The sequence below is a fragment of the Globicephala melas genome, chromosome 8 (genome assembly GCF_963455315.2).
Source record: "Globicephala melas chromosome 8, mGloMel1.2, whole genome shotgun sequence".
Classification (NCBI taxonomy): Eukaryota; Metazoa; Chordata; class Mammalia; order Artiodactyla; family Delphinidae; genus Globicephala; species Globicephala melas.
The window spans coordinates 69,529,111-69,541,213 of record NC_083321.1 but is presented as its reverse complement, the minus strand read 5'-3'; the positions used below and the strand labels follow the sequence as shown (position 1 = coordinate 69,541,213).

The following is a 12,103-nucleotide window of genomic DNA, read 5'->3' as shown; positions in this document are numbered from 1 at the left end:
ATTTTATAAGCACCAATAGTCCTTGATACTTATTTTTAATAGCAGTTTTGATGAAAAAATATTTTTCCTTTAGTATCTATTTATTGTTTATTTTTTCTTTCTTTTAGACTCAGATAAAAATCCTGAACATTAGCATTTATCGAGTAATTAGAAAAACTGCATTTTGATATCTTGGAAGTCTTTGAAAGTTCTAAAGTTTCACTGCCCAATACAGTAATCATGTAGATACTGGGCACTTGAAATGTGGCTAGTCTGAATTGAGATATGCTATAAGTATAAAATACACATCAGAGTTCAAAGACTTAGAAAAAAATGTAAAATACCTTTGGTATTTTGGGTTAAATAAAATACCTTAAAATTAATTTCACCTGTTTCTTTTACTTGTTTTAATATGGCTACTAAAAAATTTAAAATTACATATTTAGCCTGTTTTAGTAGCTCACATGATATTTTTATTAGACAGTGCTAATCTAGAGCTATCATTTACAATGCTCAGAAAATTTCCTTTACCAGCTTCACTATCTTCAACTTATTTAGTGTCCAGTAGGTAAAAGCTTGTTTTTGCTAGGCTTTATTCCATATGAATGGAAAACTATTTTTAGAGTACATTCAAAGGCTATTTTTTGTGTTTTCCTTGGATTAAGTTCAGTTTGATTTGTTTTATGGATGCAATAGTTTTATTGATTTTGTTGTGTATAGAGTATTATAAAAATTATACTTCATGTTAAACCAACCTTAAAGTACCGCAAGAGAAATTGAGAAAAAAATTCACACTGCAGCTTCTACATAGTTTTTATTATTTTTTGAGTGACTAGTATAATAGAAGCCTTAGAAAAATCTTATTTACTTCTTTTCTCTTTGTGTATGTTTTTTAAAGAATAATTATGATGGATGGTTTATTTAAATACTTTCTCTAGGAAGCTTCTCTAGGAAGCTGATAGTCTTTGCCCAATTTTCATAATTTCGCCAACAAGTAGAAAAGCATCGTGGTTATCTATATTTTAGAGATATGGAAAATGTGATCAAAGAATTATGTCTGATTTTGCAAGTGATAGAGCAGGAAGTGGAATATGCTTTTTTTAAAAACTACTAACAGATATTTTAATCACTGTAACAGATATTTTAATCACTGCAGAAAATGGTTGATCCTCCTACTTTCAGACTAAGGACAGATCCCATTATGCCTCAGTCACTGCCAGAAGCAAACTGCTTCAGTCATCCATTTTCTCCCAAACTCTCATCTCATCCTGTTCTGTTTTCCTTAACTGGACTCTGTCTCTACGCTCCACCCACTCCTCTCACCCCAGCTCTGTATACTCTAGAGCTCTTTTTAGTTAGCAAGTTCCCTCATTTCATCAGTCTCTGAATGCTGCCTGTACTCTCTAACCCTCAGTGAAACTGAGTGGCCCCTGAGGTTACTGTGTCCCACGTAGTTCTCTCGTAGCCTCTTATGGGCTTTAGGGCAGAAGGGGTGGAGGGCAAGTCACTGTTCTCCTTGCTTCCTACTGATACCTCCTTTCCTGCCTGCAAACACCCTTGAAGCTAATTGCCAACTGGCTAAACAGGCTTCTCCATTCCCTCAATTTTCTTACTTGCCTACCTTCCAATTTTGTCAGTGTTCTCAGTGCTTCGACACCCAAGTAGATCAACCTTCTAATGCCCTGGATTTTTTTATGTCTTGGCTTTTTTGTTCCAGTTATATGTTCTGCATGCCACCATCTATTTCATTGGCCACACTAGGAATTCTTTTTAGAAGCTAGACCTCTTCTAGCTCTTATACTTATGTGGTGTTGACCTTTCTTCCCAGCCCTTCCCTGATCACTCCATAAAGTAGCAACCTTGTCCTCCCAGTGATAATCCCCATCTTAGCATCCTGACTTTTGTCCCTTTTATAATATTTAAAATTGCAATTTTCATGTTTAATTGTTTTTGTTGGTCTCCTTCACTAGACTAAGGTGATCCTTTAGGGAATAGGAAGAGTTATTTAAAAGTCATTAAATTATTAAAAAGCACAGTATTTTTATTTAAAAGCATAATATACATAAGACGATTATTTTTAAATACATTTTTAATCTCATCCCCTGTAATATCTCTTCCTGTGTATTTTACAACGTATATGTTAAATCAAAAGTACATATATACTTAGAATAAATAAAGGGAGAGTGGAAAACAATATTATTAAAAATTTTAATAAGAATTTGAGCATAGAAAACTCAAATTTTTATTCCACATTTTCCAGATCTTGAAAGTATATATGCTTGACCTGGAAAACATTCTTCAAATGCAACTAACTGCTTAGCAGCTGTCAGGCATGAAGCTGGAACATGTTCATTTGTAACTAATGACATCACATTTCAAATATCTCTCTAATAGGAAAGTGAAATACTCAGAGAAGCACATAATTTAGAAGCAAAACATATTTGTTTTTTAAAACCGAGTAAGAAACCACTTTTAAAATAATGTAATATCCATTTCAGGATCCATTCCAGATGAAAGGCTCTATCGAATGTTCGTCAACAAAAAAGTGACAATGTTGAGACCAAAAGAAGATGGGAACTCTTGGTTTAACTTATTTGTGATTCATCAGAACAGGTAAAAGTAGTCTCTGAAAATTTTTGAGTCAAGTATTGAGGTTCCCCAAATCTCTGTTTCCAAGCTTACCTATTTCAGTAAAATGCTCCTGATGCTTTGAAAGTTGTCAGTGCAGGATCAGGCAAGACTTCGATATGCATTGTGTGACTGCATCTTGAAATTGTTTTCAGTATATATTCATACTTACAAAGAATATTTCTAGCATATGGATAAGAAGAACCATAAAATGAATAATCCTAAATTCAGAAAGAAGTGGAACGTTACCAGTACCCTACCCCATGCCCTTCCCTGATCACACGTTTTTCCTCAAACTCCAGAGGAAGCACTATCTTCAATTTTTATTTCATCTGTCCATAGCTTTTCTTTATTGTTTAATCACATACACATTCATTATGAGTATTTTTTATTTAGTTTTGGTATAACTGGAACACCATACTTTATATTTTGCAGTTGGATTATTTTCTTCAACATTATGTTACTAAGATTCATCCATTTTGATGCTTAAAGGGGTAATTCATTTTCACTAATGTATACAGTTCAGCTTTCTCTCCTCTTAGTGAGTGTTTTGTGTTATTTCCAGATTTTTGCTTTTTTAAACCTTTTTGTTAGGAACATTCTTATAGATTTTTCCTGGTACATATATACAAGTGTTTTTCCAGAATATTAAATATAGCTAGATCAACTTTCTTTTGTTAGTAGTTTTAAGAAATTTAATCTGTTGGCAGCGTGTAGGTTTGATTGAAAGGAATAGAGATTTGAAGAAGCAAGATTTATTATGTGATCATTATAGTAAAAAATAGTGTGAGATGGTAACAGTGATGGTAGTGAGAATGATATGTAAGGGACAAAGCTGAGAAGTTATTAAGGAAGAATCTAAAGGGGTTTGGGGCCTGACTATATAATTTATTATTTATTGAACAGATATTTATTGACAGCAGAATACTGTGGTACTTACCCATCACTGGTACTCGGTGAAAGAAAGGCTTTAGGGGGCAGTCTTATGTTGCCTTATGTATATTCTTGAATAGACAGTGTAGTTAAAGGAGGAGCAGTCCAGAGTTCTGATATGTGTGGTCTCCATATAACAAACTGGGAGTTTGTTCCTTCTCTTGCTGAGGGCTTTCCAGTTCTGCTACACTTTGTACTTTCCCAAGGTAGGGATAAGTCAGAAGGAACAATTATCAGCGATTCCAAGCCAGAATGAAAGTTTGGAATGGCAGAATCGGTAAGGGGAATGGGTAGTATAATGTTGGTATGGCTGGTTACTGGTGATGTTAATAATCTTGATCATTCAATTAAGGTGGTGTAGACCAGGTTTCTCCCCTGTAGAGGTCCCATTTTCTACTTTGTAATTAATAAATATTTGGGGAAAAATACATTGAGACTATGTGAACATCCTGTTTCAACTTAAACTTTTGCCCACAAATTTTAGCATCCATTGGTGGATCTTGTTTCCAGCAATTAATACTGTGGTGTTGTTTCTGATTTTTTTTTCCCCTCATTCTTTTTATAATTATTAATTGAAATTCTTCTGTTAGGAAAATTTGTCCCTTCTCATTTATGTACTTATTCATTCATTCATTTATTTATGTTACTGTGGACTCAGGGATGTTTATTTAATTCTTTGAGTTATAATCCAATCCTTTAATTTTTTGATGTTGTTTTTGTTGCTCAGGTTGTTTCAACTCTGACCATTGGGAGCTTTTTTACATTGGCTTCTATGTCCTTTCAACATGCCCTCTTCCTTTTTGTTTTTTGAGCATGTCCTTAACCTTCTAGTACCACAAGATGCTCCTGGCTCATCTTGTATTTTTCTCCTCAAGTCCTGGAATCAACCACTTCTCCAAGGAGTCCTAATTGCTTTTATTGGAGAGTGGTATTTTGAAACCCAGATGTGGCCGCTAAATGTGCTTATTGCTACTGTGGGTCTCTTAGCCCTCATGACTAGAGTTAAAGAAATACATGTATATTCACTAATCCATGCATACATGTCTGTATGTATACATGTGTTAAAAAAAACACAAACAAGCACGAGTTCATACTGATTCGAATCCAGCCCTACAGGATTCATTTTTGTCTTTTCTTATTTGTGACTTCTTTCTCTAACAGTTAGAAACCTTGATTGTATTATCTATGGTATGTTTACTTATTTTTTTCAGTACTGGTTGACATAACAAAGTAATTTCAAAATTGCTGACCCATAGCTCTGTGAGAAACAAATTTGCCAGCTAGGGTACAGTGTTTGTATGTTATTTTAGTCCTTAGCCTTACTATATCTAGTCAAAAACACCACTTTCTAGTTACTTTTGTCAGTTCCTTTTCCCTTACCCCTTCATTGTGGTTATAATAGTTTTTTTGTAATTCTGTTAGGTTCATTTGTCATCCTCTGCATTCTTAGGTACTTCTTTTGTTACTGTTTTCAGGGTATTATAAAAAACAGGTTTTCTCATATTAAGTGAGAATTCTTGAGCCTTTTACATTTTACTTTATTTTCCATTTGTTTCTATATGTGGACCATTCTCTTGCAGCAAAAGAAGGTAAACCCTGAGCAATTTTGTCATGCAAAATATTTCCACAAAGATGTTTTGATCAGCTTCTAGGTCACAAATCAGAGTCAGCCCACCAGCATAATCTTCCCTTTACCAGTGCTCCATTAAAGCATAGTTACATCATGTCGTATTTGAGTTATTCTGCATTTCTTCAGTAATTGTGATAGGATCATAACGTTTTTTACATAAATATTCCTAGATACATGAGCTTCTCTGATTTCACTTCCTGCTCTTCCTTGCATTCATTCTGCTTAGCCACGCTGGTCTCCTTGCTGTTCTTGAACTCACTGAATACATTCCCACGTCAGCACCTCTGCCATCAGTTCATCCCTCTGCCTAGGACTTTCTTCCCATGCACACCTGATCCCTTTTCTAAGTTCTCTGCTCATTTGTCTCCTGTCAGAGATGCCTTCCCTGACCACCCTTTGTATAGTAGCCTCCCTTTTCCATGTAATTTTTCCCTTTATTTTTCTTTATAGCACCTGTCACTACCTGACAAATTATATGTGTGTGTGTGTGTGTGTGTGTGTGTGTGTGTGCGTGTGTGTGTGTATGCATAAACATATTGTATTATTGCTAATTTCCCCCACAATGAGCAAGGACTTTGTTCATTGCTGTCTTCAGTATCTAGAAGAGACCTGGGAAACCTGACACATAGTAGACACACAGTAAATATTTGTTCAATGAATGAATGTCAGTTTGCCTTAAGTGAATGCTGGTTGAAGTATTTGAACACTTTTACTTAAATTCTCAGTGATATAAATCAGTATTAGGGAAAACTTTTTTTTTTTTTTGTCTTCTTCTCTTTGGGTTTTCACATATCTTTTAATAATAGCAGCTAATCTAGGTATAAAATGAGAGTTTGAAAATCACATATTCATATAATATTTTATTTAATATTGAAAACTCTTATCTCTTTGTAAGACTAACATTCTCATTTTTATAGTCAGTAAAAGAAACATGTTATTAAAAAAATGATGGAACATATTTAGAGTTTTGACTTTATTTTACAAAGCTTAGACTAAACTCACTTCCCATTTTCTGTACTCTGGTATACACTCAGACCAATTTATAGGTTTTTACCATTTTTAGAGCTCATGCTTTTCTGACTTTCCCATAGGGGGAGTTATTCCTCTGTAAAGCCTTTCGTGATCTGCCTCTGTATGTAGAATCGACTGCTTTCTTCTTTGAGGCTTCTACTTGTCTGTGTCCTGCAAGTTCGTAAACCCTTTGAGGGCAGGAATTAGATACTGTCTTTGCATCCCCAATCCCTTGAAAGTTTCTGGCATATAGAAGGGATGTAATAAATCTTTAGTTAATGGAGAAAGAAAGATCTATACAGACTTATTATGAAGTTTTTCTGTATCTCTGGACATTTATAATATTTATTTTTAAAAATCTTGGCATAGGAATAAACACGGAAGAACTAACTACATTCCAGAACAGTTTTTGGATGACTTCATTGATCTTGTTATCTGGGGCCATGAACATGAGTGTAAAATAGCTCCAACCAAAAATGAACAACAGCTCTTTTACGTATCACAACCTGGAAGCTCAGTGGTCACTTCTCTTTCCCCAGGAGAAGCTGTAAAGAAGTGAGTAATCATTATAGTTTTTAAATCAATTTAAGAAAAATTTGCTATGATAGTCTAACCATCTCATAGGCTCAAGGTACTGATGATGCTGTTATTTATATGATAGATTTATTCATAAAGATTGATCATTCAGTACAGTCTTACTGTTTGCCCAGATTTTAAGCTGTTTTCAACAGGAGAAGATCCCAATGGTATTAATGATTTTGCTGCTCATTAGGCCAATTCAAGGCTAATGTTTTTATTAATTAAATTTTAAGTTAGAGTGCTGTAGGAAAAATGATGTATGAATGGATTTTATTTTGGGGAAGAAGAATGCTTACTTTTTTTCCTGTGATACAACATTAAGATTAAATTACTAAAAATACTTTTGAAGGGTGTGATTTTATAAATAATTTGTAGAAATTTAGAAATATGATAGTTTTGATGTGCACATTTTCCTGAGGAAGTTTGCAATGTGACTATGCTTTCATTCTCCTCCTCATTTCAGACACGTTGGTTTGCTGCGTATTAAAGGAAGGAAGATGAACATGCAGAAAATTCCTCTCCGCACAGTGCGGCAGTTTTTCGTGGAGGATGTCGTTCTGGCTGATCATCCAGACATTTTTAACCCCGATAATCCTAAAGTAACCCAAGCCATACAAAGCTTCTGCTTGGAGAAGGTAATTCTTATAGATAAAGGTCAGTGAGATCTGCTTTAGTTGAGAGGTTATTTACCTTGAATTAAATACTTCAGTAGAGTAGAGGGAAGTCATTATATTTGTTACGTTCTCGTGAAGCCTGTAAGGAACCACTGTTGTTTTATAAATGAGTTCAGTTGTATCAAATTTTTTTCTTTTTTCTTTTTTTTTAATAGGGACTTCCCTGGCAGTCCAGTGGTTAAGACTTTGCCTTCCAGGACAGGGGGAGTGGGTTCGATCCCTGGTCAGGGAGCTGAGATCCCACATACCTGGTGGCCAAAAAACCAAAAACATAGAACAGAAGCGATATTGTAGCAAATTCAATAAAGACTAAGGATGGTCCACATCAAAAAAAACAAACAAAAAGAACTAACATCTTCCAGAGGGAGGAATGTTATAAATAAAAGAAACTTTGTTTAATTAAGCCCCTCTCCCAGATCCTTTCCTCCTTCTCAAAAACATATACGTAATCTTTTCTCTCTTTTTATCCTAATTTGATAATTTGTTCATTTTATTAATGAAAGCAGGCAGTGGCTTTGATTGGAGAATGGCAGCATGTTATGGTAGATGAGGAGAGCCTTAGCCTCTCTAATAATCTCCATTACGCTAATAATCTCTATCACACATCCCTTCACCCTGAAATCTCCCTCCACATAAAATCTTAAAATGTGTGCTATCACCTTGTCACTTCAGTGTAAGTCCCATACCTCCCACCATGCAGATTGCCATCCCTAAACCACTGCGGAAATTCTAGAGCCACTATGAAGTTGGGTGAATGCATTTAATAATCTGGAACTTGACAGCTTAATAACATTAATTACTGACACTTATTCAGTTCTTACGCTGTGTAGGCTCTTCTGCTTTGCGTTTTATTCTTATAAAAATCATGATAATGATAATTATCACTGATATTCATTGGCGGCGTATATATTCTGGACACTGTTGACAACATTTTGCATTTAATCCACTGAATGATGCTATAGGTAGGTAGAATCTACCATACACATTTTATAGAAAGAGGAGCTGAACCTTAGGTAAAGTAACTCGCCCAGTGTCACAGCTTACTAGCAACATGTAACTCATATAACTGGAAAGTTTAAGAGTTTGCTGGTTTCAGAATGACTAGATCCAGAAACTCAAATTAAGACTGTAGTTTTCTCTGTTTCTGTGTCTAGTTCTGTGCCACCTAGTCTAATGGTTTCTGTCTTAAGTTTCGCTATAAGGAAGGCATTTTCACGTGGTGGCCCACAGACTTACATTGTCCTTACAGCTGAAAGAGTCCTTTTTTCCCAGTAGTTCCAAATAAACCCCTAGCATTGAGTTTCTCTGGACTGAGGTCATGTACTTGTCCCTGAACCCAATCTCTGAGGCCAGGGAGAAGGAAAATGAATGGATTTGTCTTGGCCTAGTCAGGGAGCCCAGGGTCTCTCAATCTTGGCACAATTGACATTTTACTGGGTAACACTTTGTTGTGGGAGCTTGTTCTGTGCATGGTAGGATTTTTACAAGTCCTCTCTGACCTCAAGCACTAGATGCCAGCCGGTAGTACCTCTTCCCCCCAGACATGACAATATCTTTATTTTGAGATTGAAGAAATGCTTGAAAATGCAGAACGGGAACGTCTGGGAAATTCTCGACAGCCAGAGAAGCCTCTTATACGACTGCGAGTAAGTCCTCTTTAGATAAATTCAACTTTATCGATTTTCAGAGGAGAGTATTGTACAGTTTACATGTATATTTTGGGAAAAGTACCAAAGAGAGTACGTATACTAAAAAGAGCAGTCATCGTTGGTGGAAAAAATAATAAAGCAGCCAGGATTTGATTTAATCATAGTTTCGTTTTGATAGGTTTGGTTTTTTTTTCTCTCTATTTTTCTCTTTTTCTAAGTAGTCTATTGTATTTGATACGTTGGCTATGCTCTCTGACTTCATCGTTTACTGTTCCCTTCTCTCCCTCCCTTCCAGACACTTGGCCTTCTTGTAATTCCTCAGATGCATCAGACATGCTCTCACCTCCTCCAGATCTGCTCAGATGTCACCTCAGTGGGCCCCAGCCTAATTAAGATTGCAACCCCCATACCCTCTCTCCAACACTCCTGATTTCACTTCCCTTCTCTACTTTTTCTTTTCTTTTCTTCCCACAGCACATCCTCCTAACCTACTACACCCAATTTATTTATTTTGGTTATTGTTTGTCCTTCGTTACAAAACTATCAGCTCTGTAGAAGCATGGAACTTTGTGAATCTTCTTAACTAATATATCCAAAGATCCCAGAACAGTTCCTGACACATAACAAGTGCTTGATAAATATGTGGAAAGAATTGATAAGTATTTGACAGTATTAGAAAAGTCTTAAGAAATTGAAGTGTTTCCTGTGCCTATAAGCCTGCTTATCTTTTCTATCATGATACATACAAACAAACAAATAACAACAGACTTTTTCTTTTGCCCCTCTGCCTTTCCCTTCTCCTAGCTCCTGCCCTTTCTGATTTTCTTTCAAAAAAATACATTGTCTATATTGCTCATGTAATACTCTCTTCCTCAATCCACTATAATCAAGGCTCTGACCGCACCATCTAAGGTGGAAAAGATGACCTTCAATTGTCAAATCCAGTAGATTTTTGTCATCTTACTGAATCACTCTTCGGCATTCTCTACTACGAATGACGTTTGTCCCTTCCTATCTTTCAGTTAGCCCTCTGTTCAGTCTAGGCATATGGTCACCTATAGAATGACAACTCCCAAATTTTTTTTTTTTTTTGCGGTACGCGGGCCTCTCACTGTTGTGGCCTCTCCCGTTGCGGAGCACAGGCTCTGGACGCGCAGGCTCAGCGGCCATGGCTCACGGGCCTAGCTGCTCCGCGGCATGTGGGATCTTCCCGGACCGGGGCACGAACCCGTGTCCCCTGCATCGGCAGGCGGACTCTCAACCACTGCGCCACCAGGGAAGCCCCCAAAAGAAGCCTTTCTTGACTTCCCTTCAGAGTCGTTGCTTCTTCCTTTGTGTCCTCAGTCTACTTTGTACATACTTCTTTTTTTTTTTTTTTGAGTTTGCCAAGAAAGAGAATGGCTTTATTACATCTCACTATCAGAAGATGTAATAAAATGTTATATATACATATATATGTAATAATGTTTTATTAAATATTTTTTTAAAGTTTTTTTTTTTGGCTGCACTGCACGGTGTACATACTCTTACAGCACCATCACATTCTGCTTGCAATTACTTCTTTACATAGTTTATCTTCCCAGTCAGCTTGTGAATTTCTTCACAACCAAGCTGCTGTTTTACTTATGGTGGTACCCCTGGCCCTTACCCCTGGCCCTTAAAAGAGTGCCTATACATTGTGGACACTCAGTAAAGTTTGCTTAGTGAACGAGCTTTGCGACTTTTAGGAGCAGAAAATTACAAATAAAACTAGGCTGGAGTACCGTTGGTAAAAATGTCTGAAGAGTTTTGGGGAGGCCCAATATCTTGAGCATTTGGCATTTTCTGTTTTAGAACATGGCAGCAGCTGTAGAGATGGTCTGGGTAACAGAAACATAGTTGCTTCGGGGGAACCACATAGTTCTCTTTATCAGGGCAGAAGGTCCCATGTTCCTCATCTGTGTCTGCCTGATACCATTAGAACCAACCAGACTTGAATTGAAAATTGGCATTCCTTTTTCTAAACACACTAAATTATTAATTCATTAAGGAAACAAAAGAACAAATATTTTCACGTAAGTAGTATTCCAGAAGTACATTGTGTTGGCTAGAGGACGCTTACTGATTCACTAATGCAGTGAACAAATGTATGTTGAGTACCTTCTTTCTGCATGCTGGTGGGCGGGGAGGAGGGCCACAGTGATGGTAAAATAGACGAGGGTTACAGGAGGTGGAGGTGTGAGGAGAGACAATAAACAAATAGTGAATACATGAACAAACTCTTAGCTAGTGCTAAGTATGATGAAGAGGGTAAGTGGGGTGGAGGTTAGGAGTAATCTGGAAAGGCTGGTGATGTGGTACAATGCTGATTCCCAGAGCATACTTTGAGAACAGCTAGTTTAGGAGAACAATTATATCTCTTAGAAAGAGATGTAGTATTTTTCTTTGTAAAGAGCTTGGTACCACCATAGACTTCTTTAGAAAGAGCCTGCCTTGAGAGCAATTATTAGTTCTTTTATAAATAGAAACAGTCGGCCCTCTGTACCTGCACTTCTGCATCCACGGATATGGAGGGCTGGTTGAACTCCGCCATTGTATATAAGGGACTTGAGCATCCACAGATTTTGGTGTTCTTAGGGATCCTGGAACCAATCCCCCGTGAATACTGAGGGATGACTGTACTGTGTTTTGAAGGAAGGTGATCATTTCTCAAAGCTCACAGACTGGCTTCTTTTCTTCCATGGATTTTCCCAGCATTTATTTTTGTCTAGTGTAAAAGCTTGTCCCTACATGATAGACCAATTAACAAATGTATCTAGGGCCAGCATTTTGTTTTGGTAGAGAATCTCCTTCTGTTTTAAAAGTTTAAAAAAATTTGTTTAGAAATTTCACATCCTTTTCAGATGATATTCCTGGTACCTAGACTGCTAGTTTTATCATGGGGAGATGTAATTTTCTGACATTGTGGGAATTCTTACTGTATCTTGATTCCATCAAACAATGTTCTGCATAAGTGTAAACCTTTGAAGTTTTATTTTCTC

At 36.6% G+C, this 12,103-nt stretch overlaps 1 protein-coding gene across 1 annotated transcript in view; it reads left to right on the top strand.

The window, feature by feature from the left end:
- Window positions 1-12,103, top strand: part of MRE11 (MRE11 homolog, double strand break repair nuclease) — a 65,000-nt gene that overhangs the window by 17,169 nt on the left and 35,728 nt on the right. Inside the window, exons 7-10 of the mRNA XM_030883749.2 lie at window positions 2,478-2,592; window positions 6,551-6,736; window positions 7,224-7,395; window positions 9,000-9,080. Of these exons, the coding sequence (XP_030739609.1) occupies window positions 2,478-2,592; window positions 6,551-6,736; window positions 7,224-7,395; window positions 9,000-9,080 (554 nt within the window). The remainder of the gene's footprint in view (window positions 1-2,477; window positions 2,593-6,550; window positions 6,737-7,223; window positions 7,396-8,999; window positions 9,081-12,103) is intronic.